The sequence below is a fragment of the Cyanistes caeruleus genome, chromosome 26 (assembly GCF_971803275.1).
Source record: "Cyanistes caeruleus chromosome 26, bCyaCae1.hap1.1, whole genome shotgun sequence".
NCBI classification, from domain to species: domain Eukaryota; kingdom Metazoa; phylum Chordata; class Aves; order Passeriformes; family Paridae; genus Cyanistes; species Cyanistes caeruleus.
The window spans coordinates 2,325,362-2,350,380 of NC_141726.1; the positions used below are offsets into that span (position 1 = coordinate 2,325,362).

The 25,019-nt window shown below is 48.5% G+C and overlaps 1 protein-coding gene across 6 annotated transcripts; it reads left to right on the plus strand.

Moving 5' to 3' along the window:
* FHL3 (four and a half LIM domains 3) lies at positions 1-25,019 on the plus strand. 6 transcript variants are annotated; one of them, XM_086863483.1, is made up of 6 exons: positions 1-129; positions 20,571-20,752; positions 20,830-21,004; positions 21,640-21,809; positions 21,971-22,157; positions 23,098-25,019. In XM_086863483.1, exons 2-6 carry the CDS (start codon positions 20,597-20,599, stop codon positions 23,247-23,249), a joined length of 840 nt encoding a protein of 279 aa, XP_086719609.1. In that variant the 5' UTR covers positions 1-129; positions 20,571-20,596; the 3' UTR covers positions 23,250-25,019. The 6 variants fall into 6 exon arrangements, with proteins under 6 accessions (XP_086719609.1, XP_086719610.1, XP_086719613.1 ...); XM_086863484.1 differs by having other exon boundaries at positions 9-129; positions 20,568-20,752; XM_086863487.1 differs by lacking the exon at positions 1-129 and adding an exon at positions 1,944-2,209 and having other exon boundaries at positions 20,568-20,752.

Genomic DNA, 25,019 nt, shown 5'->3' on the forward strand with positions numbered 1-25,019 from the left:
CCGGCCCCGGGCCGCCCCCGGCCCCGCCCCGGGCCGGGCTCCGCGCTCGCGGCTGAGGAGCAGCGCCGAGCTGAGGCGGCTCTGCCCAGCGCCGGAGCAGCGGCAGCGCGGCCCCGGGACACCGAGCAGGTGGGCAGGGCCGGGTCGGAGCGGAGCGGGTCGGGGGCGGGAAGCGCCTCCCGCTGTGGCCCCACAGCCCCGGGTGGGTCGGGCGGAGGCGGGGGTGCCCGGGGGGTACAGGGAAGGCACGGATCCCCCGGGAGCCCGGCGCGGTGGCCGTACTGCGATGTCGCTTGCCGGAGAGCTGGGCTCCAAAAGGAGAAAACCACAGTCCTCGGGCCGTGCCCCTTTGCCAGGCTGCGAAGTTGAGAGCTTGAGCAGTGTTTTATAAAGAGAGTACCGAGACTTCACTCGACCAAGAGACCCGGGAGTAAACTATAACCAAATACTCAAATATAGCACAGAAAAATTTTCAACACATCTGGAGTGATTGCTATTTCCCAGAGAATTGTAGGGTAGCGAGGGGAAAAGACTCCAAGCCTTGCTTTGTCTGTGTGTGTTTTAGACAAAGACTCGGAAGTCACAGTTTGGATCTCACATGAAAAAGTAGCTCAGGATCTCTGCATTTTTTTTTTTTTTTTCCCTCAGCAGTTATATTTCGGATTTTGTTTTCTTACAGGTAACTTTTTACTGTTTTCTTTATCCGTTTCCAGTTCTGTACCTGTGGTTACATTAACCACTGACACTTTCATGAGAACTCATGGGGACGCTGGATACACTTTCCAGTTAGCCTGGGTGAAGCGTGGTGGTTGGAATTTCTCTCCACAGACTTGCAGCACAAACGGATGGCATGTGCCAGGGATACATATCTTCACAGGGCAGGATTTGATACTGAGGTCTCTTTACTTAAATCTGAACTTGCTATGTTCAGTGTTTCCCAGTTTTGAAAATTGTAAAGGAATTGTTCCAAAGGAGAAAACCTATTCCTAGGAGCAGAAGAAAGGATGAAACTCTGGTGGATACAGCATCCTGGTGGCAGCACAGGCCTCTAGGGAAGAGTGTAGGGACATTCCTTTTACTTTTCTGACTCTTCTACCAAGCATTAGAAATCTGTGACTCTTCTGGCTGCCTAGGTGTTGCAACTGCCTTATTTCCCTGATTTGCTTTGTCAATACGTGGTTTAACTTCATGATAGGCAAAGAGGAAAAAGGAAGTCTGACATTTCTCCTATCTTATTTTTGTGCCATATTCTTTCCTTTTCCTAACATGGAGACTGTATTGTTCCCTTGCTTTTCTTGCTGACCACTTCCTTTGAGGCATAGAATTGTCTGCAGTAGTTTCATTCTTACCTAGCTTGGTCTGTAATTTTGTACACTTTTAAATATGGTGGCATAGCACAGGAGACAAAAATATAGGTGATACGGTTAGTTGTGGGCACTAATTATAGCAGATCCTCTACAGCAAAAGGTATGTTTTTGGAATAAACTCCATAAACCTGTGCACAGCAGTGGTGGGACACACTGAAGGCAGGGCAGTTTAGGAACAGCCAGAATTCCCTAACAGGAGGCTTTGTGAACAGTTCCATGATCTCAGCTTCTGGAGCATCCACGTCTTGGATTTTTGGGGGTAAAATCCGTGCTTTTCCCCTGCCTGCAGAACATCATCTGAAGAAGGAGGGGTGGGTAGGGTGCTGAAGGTCACTGTGTTCCCAGTCTTTGGGAGGACAGGAGGTCGCTGCTGTTCCAGCAGAACATCTGCCCTGAGCTCAGCTCCTGGTTTGCACTGTGGTTTCTTCTGCAGCAGGTGCTGGAACAGCCCTGCTGTCCCAGAACACAGCTGGTAGCAGGAGAGCTCAGCTTTCCCTGGTCCATCCTATCCTGGGGAGGCAAGGCAGGAGTCTCTTTCCTGGTTGGTGTCATCAGGGTGTCCTGGTTGGTGTCATCAGGGATTTTGTCTGTAGTGTACCAGTCCTGTGTGACTGTAGGCAGTATTCACTGGTTGTCAATTGATTCCTGAAGGGTATGAGTTTAGCCATGTTCTTTTCTGGTTTTGGACATAGCAGCTTCAAGACTGAGGTGAACTCTTAAGTGATGGAGCCAGAAAAATCTTCCCTGCAGGCAGGTTACCAAAATTCCCAGTGCACCAACTTTGGAAGCACTGGGTTCTGTTCCCAGCCAGGACTTGCTTGCTCTATTGCTTGCCTGATGAGGTAAGATGCTTTCTGCTGTGTTCCTAATTGCGGCTGTTACATGGTTGGCTGGTGTTTGAAATGCCAGCAGAAAGGTGGAAAAAATTGATTACTCTCAATGCTCAAAGTGTTTCCAATGCCCTCTCCCTTAGAAAGGACTTTTATGGTAATTGCAGCACTGATGCATGAGATTTTCTTGGTGGTGCACCAGGATCCTCATTGATGTCTGTAGGATTTTTGCTGCCCGTAGTTTACATGAGGCTGTGCTTGATGAGCCACATTTGCAGCAGTAACCTGAGGAGAGAGGCAGGAGTTAAACCTTGTTGCTCTGCTTCACCTTTTATGTGATAAAGGTACCCAGAAAACTGGGGTCTGGCTACTCTGAATAAAAGCCAAACTGCTTAACTGGACAAACAGCTCCATAATTCCTTTAATTGCTCAAATAAGTAATCATTTCTCCTCTGGTGTTCAGTATCCCTGGTTGACATGTGCTGTTCTCGGATTGCCCGTGCCCACCACAGTGCCCAGGTGCTTTGGCAGGAAGGTGCTGCCAGTGATCTTTGCAGTTTTGCTCAGAGTGCAAGTGGCTCATTCCTTAGGAGACTGACTGCTTCTGCTGAAATTGGTACAATTTCTATGGCCAAACTGGAAAAATTCAGAGAGGACTTCATAGTGTTTTGCCTTGGTGATATCATCAAAATCAATTTAAGCATTTTACTCAAGAGGGTTTTCTCCAAAAGGAGGGGATAGCTATAACCCTAAATACCACCTGTATCTAGGAAAGGGAGATCAGTTGTTAGGGGACAGAGAAGCTTTACCAGTAGCATTTAATCTTCAGATTACTATTACCAAGAGCTTTATGGTCATTTTTAAAGTGAGGTTGTGGGCAGAAGGGCCAAGCTTCATGAGCTGCTTTGGTTTTGTGGCTGCTCTCAGGGAAGCTGCTGCTGTGAGCACTGTCCTGCAGCCACTCACCAGCGAGGAGGGGGCATTTCCCACCAAGCCTGTGTTTGCTGGACTCTGCTCTGAAGTGAGGAAAGGGAAATACTTCATTCTGTGGAGATGTCGTTGCTGAGGAAAGCCCTTGGTCTTTGTTTCTTCTCTTCCTTCCGTTTTGTTCTGGTTTCACCAGGTGTAAAATACAATTGTCAGCAGTTTACACGGAAAGGGAATGTCAGTTTTCCTGTTGAAGAAAATATCAAGGGTCTGATTGTGAAAGGGGAAATAGAAGAATGCCACATGGCTTCCACCTTCCTGTATTTCACCCCAGCAAAACTGCCTCTGCTGAGTGACTACTTTGTTGATACTTGCTAAATGGAACGATTTTAACAAATGATTCTGCCCTTACTCACAGAGGCCCACCAAGAGAATAATATTACTCTGGGAGGAATCAGGAAGACACATCCATTAGGGCTAAATTAATAGTTATGAATTATTTAATAATGTCTTAACACAGAATCCAAAGAGCAATGGAATAAAAATTCTGAAATTTACAGTCTTGTTCTTAGTGTAGTCTCACTTTGACTTGATTTGTCCTGTGGTCATCTGATTGTTAATATTAATACATTTCATTTTTTATTTGCCTCTGAATATGTTACTGTAGATCATCCCATACTTGCAAACTGCAGATTCTTTTATGTGAAGTATTTTAAACTTCCCAAATACAAAAAATATAAATTATTAAATCAGCAGCATAGATAGATATTAATTCTGGACCCTTCTGATTTGTGTCATGGCTGGAACAACAGTTTGTTGATGTTTATGGCCAATCTGCCCAGTGCCAGTTCTGCTCAGGAATATAAATTATCTTCCAGCACCAACTTGGTGCTGATGCCAAGGACATGATCTTGACTGCTTCCTAACTTAGCTGTGAACATCTGAGCTGTGAGGAATGAGGAATGTGCTGCATCTAACCTGGAGCTGTTGGCAGCCACCGATGTCATGAATCCAGTGAGTGGAGAAGCCAGCGCAGGTGACTGGACAGCTGGAGCTATTTTCTCTCCACAGGAGGGGCAAAGAGAACTCTGAATAGCTCAAGGAAATGCTCGGTGTTGTTTGAACAGTCAGAGATCTGCTTCCCTAGTGCTTCCTTCAGCACATGTTACACTTGACCCTGCCAGCACTACATGCCAATAGGAGTCAAGTCTTTGTCCCCAGTGGTAGATTAAACTGCTTGGCCATTGTTGCGAGTCCAAGATTTTCCTCTCTCACCCTGTTTAAAAGACTGCTTGGATGTGCAGCCAAAGTAAATATGAGCTAATAAAAACTAGAGATAACACATGCATACTAGTTGTTACGGACTAACTGTAGCACAAAGAGGCACAAGTTCTGCTGGCAGCTTTTCTGCTTAAGTTTTGAAGCTCAATTACCTGCAGAAGAGTTGGTATGGATCAAGGATAACTTCCTTTCTATTGCAATAGGGGAGCTGTAGCTGTATTCATTTGTATGTTTGGAATAAGAAAGGCATCTGTTACGCTGCTGAGGCTCTAGTGCCTGCCTTGGAAGGTACAGTGCATCAGCCCCAGGTAAGCACTTCCTCACCTGACAGCTGAGAATGCTGTGGCAGGCCATGCAGCTCCAGAATACCCTTCTGTATTTCCCCACAGTCACTTTCCTTGTTGGCAACAAATGCATTTTCAACTGACTTTTTCAGTTCCTCAGCACATAGCCTGTGAGGGCCACTGCTGTAAGGTAACACTGAGATGCATAGTCTGCAAGGGGTTGGAAGGATAGGAGATATTTACATGGCTCTTGGAAGTGCCCCAGCTTAGTGTAAAGGGAAGAATGAGATTGGGAGAGTATCACTGTGGAGTGACAGGGATGGGATTGTCCCTGTGGTGCAGTGCTGTTGGACACCTGAGTTACAGATGGTGCTGTAGTGAAGAGCTGGAGAGATCTGTAATTGTCCGGGGATAAGGCTGGTTTGAATGCCTACATTACCAGCACACATACTCACTGTGTGTCTGGAGAGGGCTGACCTACTGAAGTCCTTCTACAGTGGCTTTTTTTGCTTTTCCCTTCCTGAGGCCTTTGGCTCTGGAGGGATAGTGTGGTCCTGCACCCTGTCCTTCAGCCCCTTCGGCAGTGGAGTGATCTGTGATGAGCAGAAGGTTAGAAAGAACTGAGAGCTTAGAGTGTGATATGGCATTAAAGGATTAATGGCAACTGAGCAATAATTACCATAAATTATGCAGACTAAGTCCAGATCTAGGAACAGTTCTACCGCTTTCATTCCAAGCCAGTCATGGCTCATGCTGACAGCACACCTGGAAATGAGGTAACTGAGTAATCTGCCCACATTGTTCAGATCTGCTGGGGTTTGGGCACAGACTTAGTATGTGTTTTCCCTGCTCCTGGGCAACCTTTGTTCTCCTGCAGCCAGGAAGTCTCCCTGATGGGATAAGACAAGGTGCTTCTGTTCCTTTCTTGAGAAGGACGCTGTTAATTCAGCTGTGGTGTGACTTCCCTGTGAAATTCCCTTTCCAGATGCAAAGATCTCCCTGTTATTGCAGCAGGACATGGAAAGACTTCCAGTGCTGCCTGAACATGTTATTTAGGTCAGTTGCAAGGAAGATGGCAATGTGAATCAGAGGAGTTGGAAGAGAAAGAAAGTCATTAGACAGCACCTTGACATCCCCTGCCAGTGTGGGGATTTTCTCTGCTGACGCAGAAGCCTGGCTGGAGCACACATTTGTTGTCTTGTGCTCTTGGTATGGTCCTGTGGCTGGGGAGCTGGACTGGCAATGAACCAGTGGGCTGCAAAGACAAAGCTTGCCTTTGCCACTCTGTATCAGCACCTAGATCCTGGTGGCTGTATGAACTAATCTCTGAAAGAGAGAGAAAAAGGTCTCTTCCTCATCACCCTGGAAAACCAGGTGTATCAGGATCATTGGCCTGACTGCATACATTTTGGGTGAGTGAGGCTCCAGAAGGTGGTTTTACAGAGGCATGTTCATCATGTTGTAACGTTGACCAGAGCAGCTCAGGGGCTGTTCCCATCCCAGTAGTGGGTGTGTGGTGCCCAGTTCACTACAGAAGCTCTGAGGGAATTCAGCAGTCATTGACCTGAGCGTGCTGGGCCAGCCTTGGGCTGGAGAGCTGGTGGTGGGAACCCCCTGAAAATATCCCACTGGGCAGGGCTCTGCCAGATGCTCCGTTTCCCTTCCCAAAGGAAGTAGCCTGAATTTACCCAGTGCTCTGTAGAGACCTGTAGGCTAAAACAAATTATTTTTACACAGTAGGAAACATTGAGACCAACCTTAACTGATGAATCAATTTGCCAGCTTTTAGCCTCAAGGTCCCTAGTCCCTCAGGGCTTTCCAGCTTGGGTCGGTTTCCCAGAAAGATTCTCTTGGATATGTGCTGTTGGCTCATTACTAGCTGTTTTATTTTTCCAAGAGCCAGCTCTCGTTAGCTTCGTTCTCACAGCATTGTTTTCTTTCTAGAAGAAGCTTTTGCTGGCTCTCCTAAACTATTGCATGGGAATTGCTTACTAGCTTACATTTTTTTTGTTTGTTTTGACCCAAAGCTGTGCTTTGCTCCCCTCTGTAACACTGCCAACATAATTTCCAGTCTCTTTTAAGCATATGTTTTGCAATAGTATCTAAAGTCTTGGCTCCAAGTAACTGCCTTACAGAGAGATTAGTATCTTCTAACGAAGGAATTGAGAAGCAAATAGTGAGAACAAAAGCAATATCTTGAGAGCCTGTAAGACTATCCTGACCTTTCCCAAAGGCCTCAGCCTGGCCCTCAGTGTTCAGCAGATGGCAGAAATCAGGGTGGACTTTGATTTGTAGGGGCCTCTGCCTTGCTGCTGTATTTGCGGGAAATGTGCTCAGCACATTGTGGCCATCTGGGCTTGACTGTACTATTCTGATAATCCCCAGGGAGCCTTCTCCAGCAAAGCTCATCCTTGATGGAAGTCCTCTTTGGCTGACCTTGTGGAAGGGTAGTATTAGCAGGGTGGATTTTTGAGATTTGACAGCGGCATTCCTCATAGGAAGAAAATGAGCTTGGGAAATGCTTTATCCTGGCCAGGAAGGAAGGTGCCACTCACCAGGTATCCACGTGGGCACACAGCTGGAATTACACAAGGGAGTGAGGAGGTTAGTGTTAATGTTTTCTAAACTTCAGGAGGAAGTGTTACAGGAATGCAAAGGCCATCAGAAAACCAACTGGAAAATTGCCTTGCTTTAAATGGGAGAACCAGATGTGGAGAGGTTGAATCTGGAACTGAGTCTCAAAATTGCAGGGAGCTGAGTGACTGGCCACTCACAGGGAGACAAGAGTCAGATGACAGGGTCCTGGCAGGAGCTGGAATCTTCACCTGGATCTAAATGAATGTCTGCTTTTCTAAATGAAGAACTGACCTGGCTTTGCCTGAAATCAAAAGAATGATTGGGTGCTCAGCATCCCTGGAACTGAGAGGTCAAAATATAGGCTGCCAAATTCAAGAAATAAGGAAAGAACAAAACCAAACCCTCTCCAAGCTGTGTTCTGAGGCTGTAACTGCTCTGCCTCAGGTATTTAGCATTTCAGGTGTGGGGGGTGTATGGCAGCTTGAGGGGCAGGGCTGTCCTCAGGGATCAGGATGTCTGCCCTGCCCCTTGCACCATGCATGTGGCAGTGTGTGCCTGCAGACCCGTGTTTGCTTCTGAACCACACGCTCTGCTCATGACCCACCCACCATGGGCTGTTGGACCTGTGGCACCCATTCTGCTCCCTCCTGCCTGTCCCTGGCCATCCGTGGTGACAAGCCTCAACCCTTTTCCTGGCCTTTTGACTCTCCAGCTGTGCAGCGTGTGGGGCTTGCTCCAGGCTGCTTGTGAATCAAACTCCCAGGAGAGTTTGTGTGTTTGTGTGCTGGTGTGCTCCTCTCCATGTCTGTCCCGTGGCAGTTTGTCCCTGTGCTGCCCAGGCAAAAGGGACTCTCTGCCTCTCACTCCATGGCTGGCTCTGCTGGCCAGCCCTCGTCAGCCACACTCTTGAGAAATCTTAGTGGAGATGTCGACCTGGCAGATGGAGGCTGTTACCTCATTCCACAAAAATGCTTTGTTATTGAGAAAATGGAAACTGTCTGAGGTTTGGGAGCTGAATAGAGTCATTGGTGTCTGTTTTAACCGCAGTTCAGTGGTGACTGCTCAAAAGTTCCCCTCTCTGAGCATTCCCTTTTTCTACACCCATAATCTTCAGGCCATTGGAGAGCTGCGATGACTTAACTCGTTAGCTGAGCAAAAAAATGTTGAATGCTGTTGCATGCTCTGCAGAAACTTCACTAAAACCTCAACATCTTCCAGCAAAACAAAAATGATGAGCCAAGAAATAACCCTTTGCAAGCTGTTGGCCAGAGAAGTGATCCCTATGGCTACTAAGTCAAATTCAACCCTTTTTACAGTTTCAGCTGGGTGTCCTGTTTTGCTTGACTTTGAAAAGCTCTGTGAAGATTATGCAGGAACTTCTTGGAGAGAAAAGACATGTTTAGAAACTTAGATTTTGTAATTCTTAAACACGAGTATTTGAACCCCAGTCCTGAAGAGAAATTTCTTTTCATCTGTTTTTAAAAGCAGATTTCAGCATTGTGGATTTGAGAGCATAGGAAAAAGACTAAAAATAGGGATTGAAGTGTTTGCAAGCTAGTTTTCATATTGCTGTGAATAATGACTTGAGTTAGTCCAGAAGAGCATTTAACCTAAACACAGGCCTTGTTTTACTTAACAGATATTTGTGAAACTGGCATCTGATACCTCTTTCTGAGGACCTTCTATAAGCATTAATCACCAGCACCCTAAGAGAACCAAGAGCAGCAGCTTTTTGGAAATAAAATGAACATTTTATTTATGTATTTTTAAACTAATTAATCTTGGCAGGCAAATTAATGTCTTCCAGCTGCTACAGATGGTTTTCACATGACTAAATATTTTGGTGTGTAGAAAAACCTAGAATAGTGGAACCACAAGATATTAAGTATTTAATTATTACCCTGGAATGTAAATATGACCTTGATATTTTCAATTTGTTTGTCAAAATTTCAAGTGTTCTCTTAGAAATCCATCAAACAATACAGTTCCAATCTTGTTATCTGTGAAGCAGAGTGACTACTCAGCATCTTCTCCAAATTTGTTTAAATATCAGAGTGGGTTTTAGAAACAGGAATTTGCTTAACTGGAGAAATGATCCCAGCTGCTTGAGGCAGAACCCAGGATCAAGGTTTGGGATGTAATGGACTAGTTCTGTTCTAGATCCCTGCTTTCAGGTTTAGCCACAAAAATCCTTTCTAGGCTCAGCTCTGCCTCTTACGGTCTTAAGGAGGTTTTTTAATATAACATACAAATTGTAAAAACAATTAGCAGTTGATTTTCAGTCTGTATCTTACCCATTTAGAATGCACTCCGGCCATGTGTTGGTCCTGTATTTGTAAAGCAACCTTATTTCTTGAATGATCCAAGCCCACAAGATTTCCTTCATGTGAGTGTGTCAGAGGTAATTTCTGTTGTGGTTCAGGTCTGTGTGGCTGCAGATCACACACAACCAGCGTGTACACTCAGGCTTCTTGTAAAAAATGTCTTTTTGTAGTTCTTCTAATGAAACAAAAGAAAGGGAATCACAGAAAATATGTATATGAAAGGCCTAACAGCTGAAGATGAAAATTCCTCTCTGGGGTCCACACCTGATGGCAGTTTTCCTGGATATTGCTCAGGATGAGAAGACAAGAAAAAACCAGTAACAACAAAAACCATGGGTCCTGAGCTGTCCCTGAGTGCAAGGACTGTGTCTGTAGCATCATGAGCCCCAGTACCAGCCTCAACTCCTGACTTTTGCCGGGCTTTTGACCTCACCTTTGAATTCCACTACCCTCATTTAAGGAAAACGTGGCTTTTTCCTAAGAACTAACCCTTTCTGAACTGGTGTCTAAGCTCCTGGTGCTGCCCTATTCCAGTTCTGTCTGCCAGCTCAGCCTGCTCACTGCAAAACCCTGAAGTTTAAATAGCAAGAGCAGCTACAGAGGCATGGTGTTGGTTGAGTGAGAGATCTCTGGATTAGCTGTGCTCTGTAACAGCACAGCACTGTGTCTATCTGTTACAGGGCTGGAAGGGACCTTAAAGACCACGTCCCTCTCTTCCTTCTCCTCCTGCTCTTCACGGAGCTAGGGTTGTGTAATCTCTCGATGCAGGTCTGTAACACGCGGAGTGCGTGTCACACTTTCCACTGACAGGGGTATGTGCTGCATCTCAGAAGGAGAAGAAAGATGGAACTTGGATCTTGGTTCCATTTTTAGTTCTACAGGCCTTGCCTAGTGCCAGAACCCTCTGAGGTGCAAATCCCAGGAGGGAGATAGCATTACTCCCTGACCTGCAGGTATTACAAGGGTAAATAATGTTTTTGCTGCTGACAGCTGTTAGGGAATTGAGGAAGCCACAATCCAATGAGAGGTGTGGGATGTCAACTCTGTGGAAACTGAGGGCATTTTGCATTAATGATCTTGCACTGGATCATCACATACGTTTGTGTTGCTGGCAGTAGAGAGTCAGGGAGCTAAACTGCTTCCCAGGTTAATCTTTAGTTTGTGTCCTTAAATTTGGATTATTTATTCTCATCTCTCTTTTCTTGACACATGGACATTTTCAAAAAGAAAAGTCAACATTTAAATCTAAAGGCATTTCAGTGGTTCCTTTTAACTCAGTGAACAGTGCACATCAAGAAAATTGCTGTGTGCCTACCTCAGAACATTCTGGAATACATAGACTAGTAGTGGTGCTCACCAAGAGTCATTAAAAGCGAAAAGTGCACAGCGTGTTTTGCATCTATCTCAGCCAAGAGGAGTTTTATTTCTGCTATTTCTCAACCCTATGCAAACATCATATAATTCACAGAAAGATTAAATCTGGCCCAAGTGCATGTGTAGAAGTCTTGGATGTGTTGTTTTTGGAGAGCCCAGAGCTGAGTGTGGGAAATCGTAAGTGTACATCAGGTTGGTGAAGGTGCACAGATTGTGTCGTGCTTCGTGCCGTGTGAAACAGCAACAACTACAGGTTGATGAAATAATGCTTCCAGGTCCTTGATAGCTTTCAGTTTTAATTTTAGAAAAAGATGTAGAGCAGAACTTAGAATAAGAATGGAAGATGAAGGCAGAGACCTTGAATAATGGGGCCCTGAGTAGATGACACTGTTTGAGCCACACTGATCCTTTCAAGTGACAATCCAGGTTCTGCTGCTCACCTTGTTAGCACCTGACTCGGTAAGTCAGGCTAATAATGATGTTCATGAGGTTTTCCCTTTATGTTAGGAGTTTTGATTATTTTTCTTTTTCTGTCATCAGGACATTGAGCAATAGAAAGGCTTTGGAAGTGAAATATGTCTACACAAAACTGGAATCATGTCTCTTGTGAAAATTTGGAGTAACTTTTATTGCAAGTGTCCAATTTCTAGTCACAAGTAATGACATTTAAACCCTTTTGGAAATACAATCTGTGTGCTGATGTCAGCCTTGGTTTATGATGTGACTGCTTTTGTTGCTGGACAAGCACTTGAGTGTTTGCTAGTGAAGTGATGATTTACTCATGAGAGTGTCTGGCTGGTGGCACCTGCTGTAGCTGACTGTGACCAGGGACCAGGGGAGCCACCTTGGCACAGCTGGGTTCATGCTGCTCCTTTGCTTTCAGCAATGCAAGGTAACAGAATCGGGCTGAGCTTTTATATCCAGGGTTTGCCAGTTTGGGACAAATAGCTTGTAAATGGAGCACTTTTGCTCAGATCAGTTCAAGAACAGAGGGAGGGTTGTTGGCATTGCATTGAAGCCCTTGGTTCCTCGGGCTGCTTGAGCATGTGAGCAGCTCTGGGAACTTTTTTTCTGTAGTCAGAGTGCACGTTGCTGCTGCTTCCATCAGCATCAGTGAGTGTGGAGCACCTTCCCTGCAGCAAAGAAATGAGACATTGCTTCACATCTGCTGCTTCAAGGGCTGAGACAGCAGTTCTTCTTGGTCTTCAGCTGAAAGGTGCCAAGAGAGGAGCCTCTGTTAGTGAAAATTCTGGTCTTTCTGATTCTTTTTAACCTGTGGGAGATGTGTTTCATGTAGGTTTCCTTGTAAATATTAGATGGGAGTGAGAGAATGAGGTTCTGTAAAGGAGCCACAGACCTGGATCAGGGACTCTTGATGCTGTTACTTCTTTTCTGTTCATGTGGGATTCTTTTCTGTAAAGGAACAGCTTTTCCTCTCTGAGTTTTTAGGCACAGTCAGTCCACATGTTTACTGAGCTGCCTGCCAGCAGCAGCTCCAGTTCTGAGATAGACATGTCCGGTGGGCAGGGGCATGGGGCTGGAAACTCCATGTGTAGCTGCGTGATATAAAGGCATTCTACATTTTGTGAGCGTGTGTCCCTTAAAATAGCTGTTCTCACACAGTCACTTGGATGTGGCACACTTTTCCCTTTCATGGTTCCCACCAAAGACCATCTCTGCACAGCAGAACCAGGAGCGCATGTTGCATCTCACAATTTATTTTTTTTTAGTACTTGCAAGGAGTTATTTTATAGAGATTCTACGTGAAATACGTGACAGTTGCAACTGATGGCTTCTATTATTTAACTTTTGCAGTACTTAAGGGTAATTTTAAAGGTGTCAGTGAGAATGGTTTGAAGATAACCAGCTGTGTAGCGTGAAAGTAAATGACACGTATTGACCAGATCAACTGGCAGAGAAGTCTTCAGTCACAGAATGGACCTTATTTCACTTCTACGCTGGCAAGACAGTGACTAGAAGGTGTTCTCTCCTCTCAGCGATCCTATCTGTCCCCTTTCCTCGTTTTCCTCCGCTGTGCTGCCCTTGAGAGCGCTGCCCTGTTTCGGGAGGCTTGCAGCTGGCACACACAGCATCTCCCGGGCAACAAATGATCCGAGGTTTTGTTTCAGAGAACCGTCAAGCCCTTCCCTGGGTGGTAACATGAGACAATTCGTCTTTGCCAGCATTCAGTCCTTCCCCAGATTTAGAAGCTGCTCGCATGCTTGGTGCTGCAGGGCTGGCATTGCCTTTGCTCACAAGGGACACCAGCAGCTGTAAAAATCGCTTTATAGGGACTGTCCGTGTTCCTTGGGCTAAGAGCCAGCGCAGGTGGAGAGGCTCGCAGTGATCTGTGGCAGAGGGAGCACACAAATGTCACTGCCACATCCCCTGTCACCTTCCTCATCCCTCTGTGGATTTTGGAGAGCCCCAAAAGGCACAAAACTGCCAGGGCTCAGATGCACATTACCTCTCTCCATCCATCCATCTGCTTATATGCAAGAAACCAGCTTGTGTTTGGGAGACAAAGCATCAAATCGGAAGAGGGAGTATTTTGACCAAATTTGGTGAAAAAATTCACTTTGCCCTTTAAGTAATAGGCATGCATTAAATAAAGCATGTCTGGGATATGTGTCTTTTCCTGCTACTGGAAGTCAAAGTTGCTTTGTTTGTTGAAAAAAAACATGAAGCTGAGCAGAGCGTTAATCAGGAAAAGAACTTTCAGGCTTGCTGAAAAGGGGAGACAGGGAATAGGGGGACTGGGCTCAGATTGTACAGGTTGGTTTTCAGCATATGAGCAAAAACCACAATCACTAGGGCTGCATCCAGTGCTTGAGACAGTCCCTTGATTGCCTTTTTGGGCAAAACAGGTATGATCTCGTAAGTATCTTTTATTAAGGACTGCAAAAAACTTTGTAAATACTAACTTAACTTATGTATCAACTCAGAAATAAGAATGGCTTCATCCTCGATTTAAAAGCAGCTGTCTCTAAGGGAAGGAAAAGTGCAAACTACAGCGTAAGGATTCAGTTGTGATAGAACTTCAGGGAAATAGAGCGGAATTACATTATTTTGCAGTAATATCTATACTGAGATGCACAGGCCCCAAGAACTAGCAACTGGAGCAGTCAGATTATTTTTTCTGCATATAGGCTGTGATGTCTGTTTGAGTTGGAAGATTCTTGTGTGCTGAGCTGATCCAAGATGAAGGTACATTGGCCTCAGTGTGCAGTTAGTCATTTCCTGTCATGCTTTCATGTTTGAATTCTGTTGTACTGCATATGACCTTTATTTTGTGGGGCAAAGAGATCTTGAAAACACCATTGCCAGGAGTCCTGGCATTGTTAAATTGGATAAACAGCGAGGCATTTATATGGCTGTGGGTTACATGGGCATAAACCAATTAAACTTTCAGTGCTAGCTTGTAACATGCTCACAATATGTTTATTGAGAGTAATTGCACACCTGTCCCTTGCTCCTTTTTAAGAACTGACAGGAGCAGCCCTTTCCCTGGACTGCAGCTCTTGCTCCTCCGATCACACCAAAGCTCCTGTGATCAGTCACATTCCCTGAAACTTGGCTTCAGCCTCTTTCTTCCTCTTATGGCCACTGTGACCATGTGTGCAGCTGCTGCCCTCAGCCAACCCCCCACCTCAGTGGTAGCTGTGCCTGGCTGCCAGCATCCCCTGCTTGTCACTGGCACGTGGCAGGAAAGGTACCTGTCATGAGGAGTTTTGGCCAGGCTGTCTCTCATTTCTCTGCATTTTCCTCAGAGACAAGCCAGAATCTCTCCTGGCATGTTTTTTAAGCCATGGGTTTCTTAACTGCTTGACAGAAGGGTCAGTGTTGAGCTGGGCAGAAGTTTCTGGTGTGTTCCTATCTTGCTCCTCTGCTTTCAGGCTTCCTCCATCAATTACTGGTCTGTTTGAATGTGATGGATCCAAAGTGCCCAAATGATTTCAATTTCTCACTTCCTGTTGAGTGCACAGAATTTGCTTACTTTGTGCTCATTTTGAATAAGATTAACAGTTGATCTCTTGAGCAAACATTCCATTTTAATGTCAGCAGAATGACATAGACTGCCTGCTCTGCGTGGTCCCAAACAGTTTTACTGCTGTTAGCTACACCTCTGAAGGGCCAGGATTTTGTTCAGAACCTAAAATAGTTAACCCCTACAGATGTTTAGTACCAAATTTTTAACTCTGGAACCATTCCCTCCTTTTTTCCTAGGCAGAGTTTTTAATTTTATGGTTGCATAGCAGGGACTCTTCAGCTTCTTTCTCAGACTCTGGTAGAATTAGCTTTCCTTAAAGAGAGTCCAGAGCAAGGAATGAATTGTCTCTTGTGTCTCAGCCTGTGCTGCTGGTACCTCAGGAGCTCAGCAGTGGTGGCAGCTTGGCCTTGCTCACCTTGGACCAGGTGTGATGTCTCCATCAGGACTATGCAAACAGCTCAGCGTTTCCCACAGGCACCTCCGGGCAGGCTGGGGGCTGGAGGCAGGTGTGATTTTCTTACTGATTGTATTCTGTTTAAGAGTACAATCAGACATTTGTGGGATAGGTGTGGTTTTGGCACCGTCCTTTATCTCTGTGCAGAGCTGTTAGGAGTCTGTGATACAGCTTTGTTCTTTGGAAGGGGCACCTCAGAGATCCCCTCTGAACAATGGGAAACCTTTATTTTGTCGTTCTAAGCCTGTATTAAAATCATGCTTCAGTTTAGGTCTTGTGGCTTGTCAGATTCTGCAACTTCAGTTTTAACGGATTCTGCTGCTTCTTCCTCACAAAGTTGCGGACATTTTCAGGAAGCTGCTTACCTTGCTGACAGCAAGTTCTTTTATTTGAAATGCAAGGTGTTTCTTTACAGTGCTGCCAGCCGTTTTACTCAATGCGTTGCAGAGCCTGGAGGAAGCCGTGAGGGCTGTGGGCAGGAGGGTGTCCTGCCCATGCTCGGGGGAAAGGCTGAGGTACAGCTGGCTCAGCAGAGCTGGGTGCACGCACATGCATGAGCACAACACCCCGCTGCTGAGGGAGCCTGTGGCCATCCACCCAGCCGATCTGCTGATCTCTGAGGCTGCCTGAAAGAACCAAATTTTCCCCGTGTGTTGGAGAAATGACCTGCAGCAGCATCCTCTGGCTGTGCTGGTGAAGGGGAAGCTGTCGTGTGAGGCCTGTGGTCACTGAAAGACTCTACTCCTTGCCATGCTGGAGCCCTCCTTCCTACTTAAGATTCCAGAGCTGTCCCAGGGAGGGCTGAGGCTGGAAGGCAGCTTGGAGGAGAGAGCTGAGGGCAGGAAGTGACTCACTGGTGCTGCAAGCAGGCGGGTGAAGGTTTGATGCAACTCTGCTCCCAAGGGTGCCCCATGCAGGCTGGCTCACCCTGAGGGAGCACTGGGACCTCTCCCCAGCTGCCTCGAGCTCTCCTCTAACAGCCCCAGGGATGCACCAGGTCTGCAGTGCAGGTGGGCTCTGGAGCAGAGTGACAGGGTACAGGTGGGCAGCAGCATGAGCAGTGTGCAGAAAGCCCCACAGCACCCCAGGGAGCTGCCCCTACCCCTGGAAAACCCAGCCTGGGGCCAGGGTGCACAGTGACCCTGTGCAGATCCCCAGAAGTGGTGTCAGGAAACTCCACTGGAATGAAAGCAGTCCCAGCATAACGGAGGGGCTGGAGCTGCTCCTCAGAGCAAGCAGCTGGTTTGCCTTTTAGGGTCGGCAGCAGGCAGAAACAATTTCATGCAGATTCCAGGACCCATAATGGTTCTGGAAAGCTAGCAGGAACAAAAAGTGTTCTTCTCCTCTGCTGACCTTGGAGTGCTTTGAGGACTGTCTTTCAAAGCCATGTCCCTGGACGGTTTCATCCTTACATGGGGAATACTTGCCTGCCCCAGTAAGGTCGTGCTTTCTCTTCTGTGTGTCTGTTTAGGTGTGAACTGCAACTGCTTATATTTATGCTCAGCCCTGGGGAGGTGAGAATAGGCAGGGACCTGACAGGCAGTCAAAAGCAGGTCTTTTCCTATGTCCTGGAAAGATGAAGTGTTTCCCTAGGAATAGCCCCATGGATTACTCTAGGGTGACTCTGTGGAGCAGCTGGTTGTGAGCTGACAACAAACAACAAACTGGTGTGAAGTTACATGGGGTTACAGGTTCACCACACACACAAGACTCCGCATCTAAGGAGTTCATTGTAGGAGGAACCGTCTCAAAAGGCCAGTTAAACTCTTCAGTGATTGTGTGGATCAGGCCCTACGCTGTCTGTATTGGCTCCTTTGCATAACAAATCCCCGGTTTATTCGTGCTAAAATTAATGTAATGATCCCCTGGGGCTGTTGCTAAGCCATCGGCTTTGGACAATGACACCAGGGTGGTGTTGGGTGCATGTTACTCTCTAATTAGAAAGTGGACTTTGCTGTGCTTCCTTGACAAATTGCTGACCTTTCCCATACATGAGGCTATTCTGAGCTCTGCTCCAGACTGATCAGATTTGCATCGTGGAGCATTTTGGATGTTGTTTGTGAGTGGAGCTCTTGTTCCTAAAGCTGTTTGTTCATGGGCACAGGAGAGGAGCTGAACTTCCTTTGCTCCATGAACACAACTACATCTTTCAGAGTGAAAGAGGAGGCAGGCAGCTGGCAGGCATATATCTGTGTTTATTTTTGCCCTCCAACAGCTAGTGAAACAGCTGAGCAATATCCCACATGCAGTTCCACCATCACCCTGTACAAGGGACCTGCTTCAGCAAGCCTCGTCCCCCGGACCGGAGCCATCTGGCAATGGGCAAACGCTCTATTTGCAACTGCAATCCCATCATTATAGGGCAACACCTTGGTTAGCATTTGAAGGCGTTCCTGACATCAGCCCAGCACACCCAACACACAGCTAATGTTTACAGGGTGGTGCAAAGGATGAGCACATGCTCCCTGGCACAAGAGTGATTGCCTATAGTGTACCTTCTATGTCTGAGCCTCGATTAAAGGGGTTTTTAATGCATTTTAAAACTACCTCTTTCTTTCATAAGGAAGGCAATCCCCAGGTTCATCACTACAATCACAGAAGAATAAGAATTCTGGGGTTTTCTACTATTTCTTTTACTCCATTTCTTTTGTCCCACCTTCCTCTTCCCAGTGTGTTTGGTCTCACAGCACAACATCTCAGGGACGAAGATGCTGCGTTTGCTTTGGTGCTGCCCAGGCTTCGATGCCCCTGCCCAGCTCTGCATGTGAGAGCAGAACAAAGGGAGCAAACAGCTTATCTAACACAAATAACCCTGAGCAAACTTCCTGGGCCTGTGCTTGTTCTGTTGAAAAGGCAGCACAAAGTCTGTTCCCGTGTGTGCTGACTGCAGCCTTGGCCACATGAGGCTCCTTGCATGGCTCTGCTGCACCCACAGCCCGGGGAGCAGCACTCAGCTCACAGTGTGCAGCAGGCATACACAGACTTTGGGGAGAAGCTACTCCAAGGGGAGGCAAGCCTGGCCCACTTTAGGGTCCTCCTTGGTATATCATTCCTTAGAGGGTTTGTTTTTCACTTCCTCTTCTGACAGCGTCAGGGTAGCAGTGCTCAGCAGGCTTATTCCTCATCACTGGTAAATCTTCATTCAGGTTGTTTTTTCTTTTTTGTGTTTTCTGATGTCCTCTGAGCCTCTATTAGTGGACCACAGAGCTGAAGTGCAGCCCATTGAGAAACATGGAAGTTCCCTGCTCTGGTGGTGCCTTAGCTCCCAGGCCAGAAGTGCTCATTAGAGGTCCTCTTACTACAGACACACCTTGGAAAGTTCCCTTCACCAGGGCTGGGAGGGGGAAGGAGGAGAGTTGGAAATTTCATTTGATTTGCCAGAGAGAAACGTCCCAGGTAGCTTCAGAGAGCAAAGGCAAGTGGGGTGGCAGAGAAGGCAGCCATGGGTGAGAAACAGCCAGGGGCTGTGTGGGGGTCAGGGGAGCTGCTGCCCAGTCACAGGAGCATCTCAGGGCTGTCCCAGAGGGGAGGGACACTGTGGGGGCAGCACAGGCTGGAGCAGAGCTTGAGCAGCAGGTCCAGTCCAGCACCTTGCAGCAAACCACCATGTGCCTGCCTCATGTCCAGTAACAGACTGGACATTGCCTTGTTCTGCAGGCAGCGCACAGAGCTGCTGGCTGGAGCTCTGGGGGAGGCTTGCTGGACACTGGCCCCAGCCCATGGTGCTGGCAGGGACATGCCATGGAGCAGCTCCCGTGGCCACAGCCACACAGGACTGCCATGCTGGAGGGCACGGAGCAGGCAGTGGCCTGGGTGGCAGCTGGTAACGAGTGTCTGAAAAGGGACTTTGTTTCCCCTCGGTTGGTCACGTAGCCATGTGGGAGCACTGGATTTATTCTCCATCAGTCCTATCGGCACATACCAAGCTTGACAACAGCTGGGAGCTGTGTGGCTTAGCCAAGAATAGCCCTGGGGAACTCTGGGCTGTGAGTCAGAGCTGTCTGGATCAGCTCCTGCCCTGGAGGCTGCCTCCTTCAACCTACAGCCGGCCGTGGGGAGGGGGTGCAGGGGCTGGTAGGGAGCTCCCTGACCATTAAATGCTTAAGTGCAGATTGAGCTGTGATTGCTCTTTGTGAAGTGGGTGGGTTAGTGAAGAACGCTGCAGTGGAGGTGCTCTGCAGCTGACAGTTCCCGTGTAACTCAGTGGGCTTGTCTACACTTGACAGCAGCCTGGGTTAAAGAAGGGTGTGATTTTGCAACTGGAAAACTCCATGTTTAGGAATAACCAGACTAAACTAAACAGGAGGAAGATAGTCTTGTTCTGGAGTTAATGCTCCAAAGAAAGCAAAATAGTTCCACAAACCTGCTGTGTGGGAGATAAGCAGCAAGGAGAGATGTCAGGTCTCCTTCATGCCAAGCCCCAACAGGTGCTGTGGAACACCCATCTGCCCATATAGCTTCTCCCTGGAGAATGTTTGTAGATGGAGCAACACATGCAGAACAGTTTGCTGGGACGAGGCTCCACAGCCAAGGCACAGTGCAGAATGCCTGATTCCTGCTTCCCTATGGAGCAGCTTTAAACCTGCTTTAAATCTCTGGAGAAGTTCCAGGGTTTGAGCTGCTAGCAGGCCCTCAGGCAGAGCTTTCAGGCATTGTGAGGAATCCTGCTACAGACCATGCAGGGCTGAGCGTGGGTCTCTGAAGGGCAGCTGGGCAGACTGATCTCCCTTAGGGTGCCTTAGGCTCTCAGATATCACAGCAGACACACAGCCACGTGGCATGTGCATGGTTTTGGTGCCAAATGAAAACTTTTCATGCAGGAAATCTCTCCCTTTTCATTTTATACTTGACTTCCCAGGAAGGTAGCAAAGAGTGAGGAGCATAGCTGCATGCTGACATGTCCAGGTTTTCTGAGTGGTGCCAAAGTGCTCCAGCTGTGGGCTGGAGTATAAGCCTGAAGCAGAGTTCATTGCAGGCCCTGATGTCTGCAGGCTCTTAGGGCAGTGCATGCAGCCCCAGAGCAGGAGCACAGTGTGGGTCTGTCCCCTGTGCTACAGCAGCTGTTGGCTCAGTACAGGGACTCTGGAGGTGGCAGGGTTGTGCAGGGACATCTCAGACAACCTAAGCTGCTATTGACCTACAGCTGCCCTGATCTCAGCAGGTGAAGGAGGGCCTCAGACCAGCACCATGACAGAGTGCTTCGACTGTGACAACTGCAAGGAGTCCTTGTATGGGCGCAAGTACATCCAGATGGACAATGGCCCATACTGCATCCCCTGCTATGATGCGCACTTCGCCAACACCTGCGACGAGTGCAAGGAGCTGATCGGCCACGACTGCAGGGTGAGTAGAAGCCCTGCAGACAAGCAGGTCAGTTCCTGACCTGTTTGGTCCCCCCCTCATGCTGGCTGTACTCCCAGGAGCTGTACTACGAGGACCGCCATTACCACGAGCACTGCTTCCGTTGCTTCCGCTGCGACCGCTCTCTGGCTGATGAGCCGTTCACCTGCCAGGGCAAGGAGCTGCTGTGCAACGACTGCTACTGCAGCGAGTTCTCCTCCAAATGTATCGCCTGTGAGAAGACCGTCATGCCAGGTAGGAGCAGGCAGACTCGAGCATTGCAGTTTGTTCCTGCTCTTTTAGTGTCAATTGGAGCTGCAGGTCCAGCATGAGAGCAGCGTGGAAGGGAGTTGGATCTCTGTTTTCCTGCCTTCCAGTCACTGTATGGAGAGGGCTGGGTCCTTTGCTTGTCCAGCAAGACAGTATGATCCCAAGCTGTGATCACCACAGCAGCCCTATCTATCTGTTCCACTTTTTCGTGGGGAAATAAATGAGGGAGGAGATAACAAAGGGTTTCCTGGGCACTTTCTGCTGTGTGCTGACAAGAAGAGACAGAATGACTGAAAATGTATGAGTGTCTCTGGAGAAGGCCTGAGGCAAAGGCGTGTGTCTTTACTTGGCTATTTTGGCACCATCTTTAGATGTAGGTTACATCAGACATCTCTACCATGGCCTTTGTTCCAGTGCTGGGGACATGTTCCTGCAGCCCTCCCCTTGTGGCTGTGCTGTGGGCCTGAGGCCTCCTCTCCAGCTGCCCGTGGTGGTGAGCTGCATGGGGAGGGGAAGCATAGAGCCAAGTGTGCAGGACCACAGTTCACCCTGTCCAGCCCCCCACATCCCTGTGTGCACGTGTGCCACTCCCTTGTGTCACCGCAGGGCTCTCTTTGCAGGCTCCCGTAAGCTGGAGTACAATGGACAGACCTGGCATGAGCATTGCTTCATATGCAGCAGCTGCCAGCAGCCCATTGGGTCACGGTCCTTCATCCCAGACAAGAAGGATTATTACTGTGTCCCCTGTTACGAGAGCAAGTTCGCTCCTCGCTGCACTAGATGCAAAAAGGTACGTGTGGCCTGAGAGCCCAGAGCCCCCAGCTCTGATGCAGGGGCAGGGAGCTCCCTGCTGCTGCCTGAGCCCTGTCAGAGGAGGGTTCAGGTGCCAGCACCCCAGCTGGGCTCTTTCCCTTTGCCTGTGTATCACCAGCATGTGCTCTCTTCCTGCAGACCCTCACCAAGGGAGGAGTGACCTACCGGGATGAGCCCTGGCACAAGGAGTGCTTTGTCTGCACAGGCTGCAAGACCCCCTTGGCTGGGCAGCAGTTCACCTCCCAGGATGACAACCCATACTGCATCAAGTGCTTTGGGAACCTCTATGCGAAGAAGTGCAGTGCCTGCACAAAGCCCATCACAGGTGAGCAGAACAGCTCTCTGAGGAACCTCGTGGTACAGTGGGCCTGTGGCTACTTCTGTCCCTTTGTCTGTGTCTTTCAAAGTGGTGAACTGTGTTCTGTGGGAGGAATTCCCTCTACCCACAGGTAAAGACTCCAAAATGACCCCTCAAAGCATGATCTCATGTCTCTGGCTTGCTTTTTTTGATACTGATTGCCATGTCCTGTGAAAAGGTCGTTCACAGACAGGGAAAGCCTAGAGCAGCAGCTGGTGCAGGGGAGTCTGGAGCTGCTGTACCTGCCTAAGGCAGGGGAAGTAAGGGATCCTCTTCTGCAGAACCCCCTAAGAGAGTCTGGCTTCCTTCCTGCCGTCCCCTACTTGACCTTCCCCCTTGCAACTCGCAGGTTCTTGCTGCTGGGAAGGCAGGAGAAGCTGTGAATCAGCTGGTGATTCAGAGGATGATTCTGGCTGAGGACAGCTCCCAGGCACCCACTTCCCCTTTGGTCTTTATGAGTTTGTTGCAGTCCTGGGGAGAAGAGGGTCACAGCTCACTAGTCCAACAACTGCCAGCAGAGAAAGGAAGCTCCTGTGGAGCCTCTGCAGGAGCCTGGGCCTGAGCTGGTGGCAGGATGTCTTTTCCCAGGATTTGAGTAGTTCTGTCTGCCTTCATCCACTGTAATGGTGCAGCTCTTCCTGCTCTTCCTAGGGGAGAAAATCGTGATTCTGGTCCAAATCTGTCAACCCTGCAAAGTCTGCTCTGAAGCAATTTTAGTGCTTTTCCCCCAGCAGAGTGGAGATTCGCATTTCAGATCTATTTGATCCCGGGGTGTGTTTTGGGTGCCACCACCAGTGCCATGTGTGAAGACCTGACCTGGAGATGAGCAGGCCAGGGCTCAGTCTGTTCAGGAAGCTCATCCCAGTTTCCCCAGAGAGTCTGACACTGTCCTCTGTCTTTCCCACAGGCTTTGGAGGTGGCAAATACGTCTCCTTTGAGGATCGTCACTGGCACCACAACTGCTTCAACTGTGCCCGCTGCAGCACCTCGCTGGTGGGGAAAGGCTTCATCCCTGACAACGATGAGATCCTGTGTCGCGACTGCAGCAGCGACCTATGAGCCCCCGAGGACACCGTGGGGCAGGGGCTTCCTCTCCTCTTCAGGGCCTTTGTGCCAGATTCCCCAGCAGCATTTTGGGGGCAGAGCACAAGGCACCCGAGATGGGGGCTGACCCCAAACCACGGTGTGTTCAGGGGGTTCCTGTGCCCCCTCCCTGAAGGCTAGAGTATGCTGTGCTATGGCTCTGTGCAGTCAAAGCTAAATAAAGCTGAAAAAGGAGCTTCAAGACCCCCCATTATTTACTCTTTCTTTTCGCTTCCAGTCTAACCAGGCACGAGCCCAGCTGAGCAAAGGGCAGGAGTGGCTTCAGCACTGGGCTGCTGGATGTGCACGCTGGCAAGCATGTATTCACCCCTTGGCACAGCGCTGACTTCTCTTCTTTCTCCATGTGCTTCCCTCACTCTAGGTGACACAAGGCAGTGTGTCAACAGGCCACGCAGCTTGGCCATGCTGACCTGTGTCACAGCTGGCTTTGCATAGCCTTCCCATATGCACAGCTGGCCCGGGCATGAAGGGCACTGTCTTCTGTTCTGGAGGTTTGGGGACACCAGGATGGAGTGTGGCCTGGAGAAGAGCATACAACCTGTCAGATGGGATCCACCTCTGGAATTTTGTAGCACCACACCCTTTGCAGGCCAGACCCTTTGCTCAGCACAGCATGGAGGCGCTGTCTTAGCTGTGAATGAGGAGCTAATGTCACTTGTAGGTATGGGGCATTCTGCCCACCCACACCTACCCCATTCCTGTCCACCTGTGCTGTGACCTCCCATGGCTGGGGTGGCTGAGCTGGAGCTGGAAGTGCTGGCCTGCTGATGCTCAGATGCATCTGGTTGAGCCCTACAGAAGGGCATGCTGCATGCTGGGGGCACTCAGGGCTTTATTCCTTCTCCATCCTTCTCATGAGGATCCTTGGGACAGGCGCTGCTATGCAGAGCCCAGCTGCCAGCAGCACTGGGAACACCAGAGACCTCTGTTAATTCAGGGAAGGGAGTACTGCCCACAGACTCTGCCTGTGATTAGTAGCTGCTGGGAGGGTCTGCAGTAGCACAGGGCTCCAGCACAGAGAGCAGCTGAGGGGGCAGCAGGATGTCCACTAGCTGCTCCTCCAGGGCTGCCTGTGTCCCCAGTGTATGCAGGGAGTGGTGGCTCCTTCCAGCCACACTCATCCTTCCCTGTGTCCCAAACAAGAAGTAAAGCAAAGATGGCATCTGTGGGGAAGGGACTTTGCATTGCCCAGGTCCCAGTTGGCCCTAAGTGCAAAACAGAGTGTCTTGAACCATCCCAGACTCACATGAGGCCTTAAGCAATCCTTGCCCAATGGCTGAGCTGGCCCTGGGCTAAGGCCGGTCTCAGTGGGATGCTCATGCCTGCCTGGTCTCTGCATCCTTCTGCTTCTGTCTCACTGAGGCACTTTCGCCAACCCTGCTTTCCTGCTTAGTCAGCCACAATGCTTTTCTGTTAACCTGTTCTTGTGGGCTTTTTCCCTCTTGTACTCATTTGTCATGAATATCCATCATTTTGTACACAACTACATGATGAAGGGGCTAGCCCCCCACTCAGGCTTCACTTAGGAACAGAAAACATAATGCATGTTGAAGTGTTACTACTCTGTGTTCAGATCCTTGTTTGGAAGCTTTGACGACAGCAAATCAGCATTTGTGTGTTTGCTATTATGAGAGGAGCTTGGAGCCATCTCCAGAAGGAATTGTCCTAAACCTCAGCGTCCTCTGTATTCCCTACAGCTTTATACAATAAACCGTTTTCGTGACA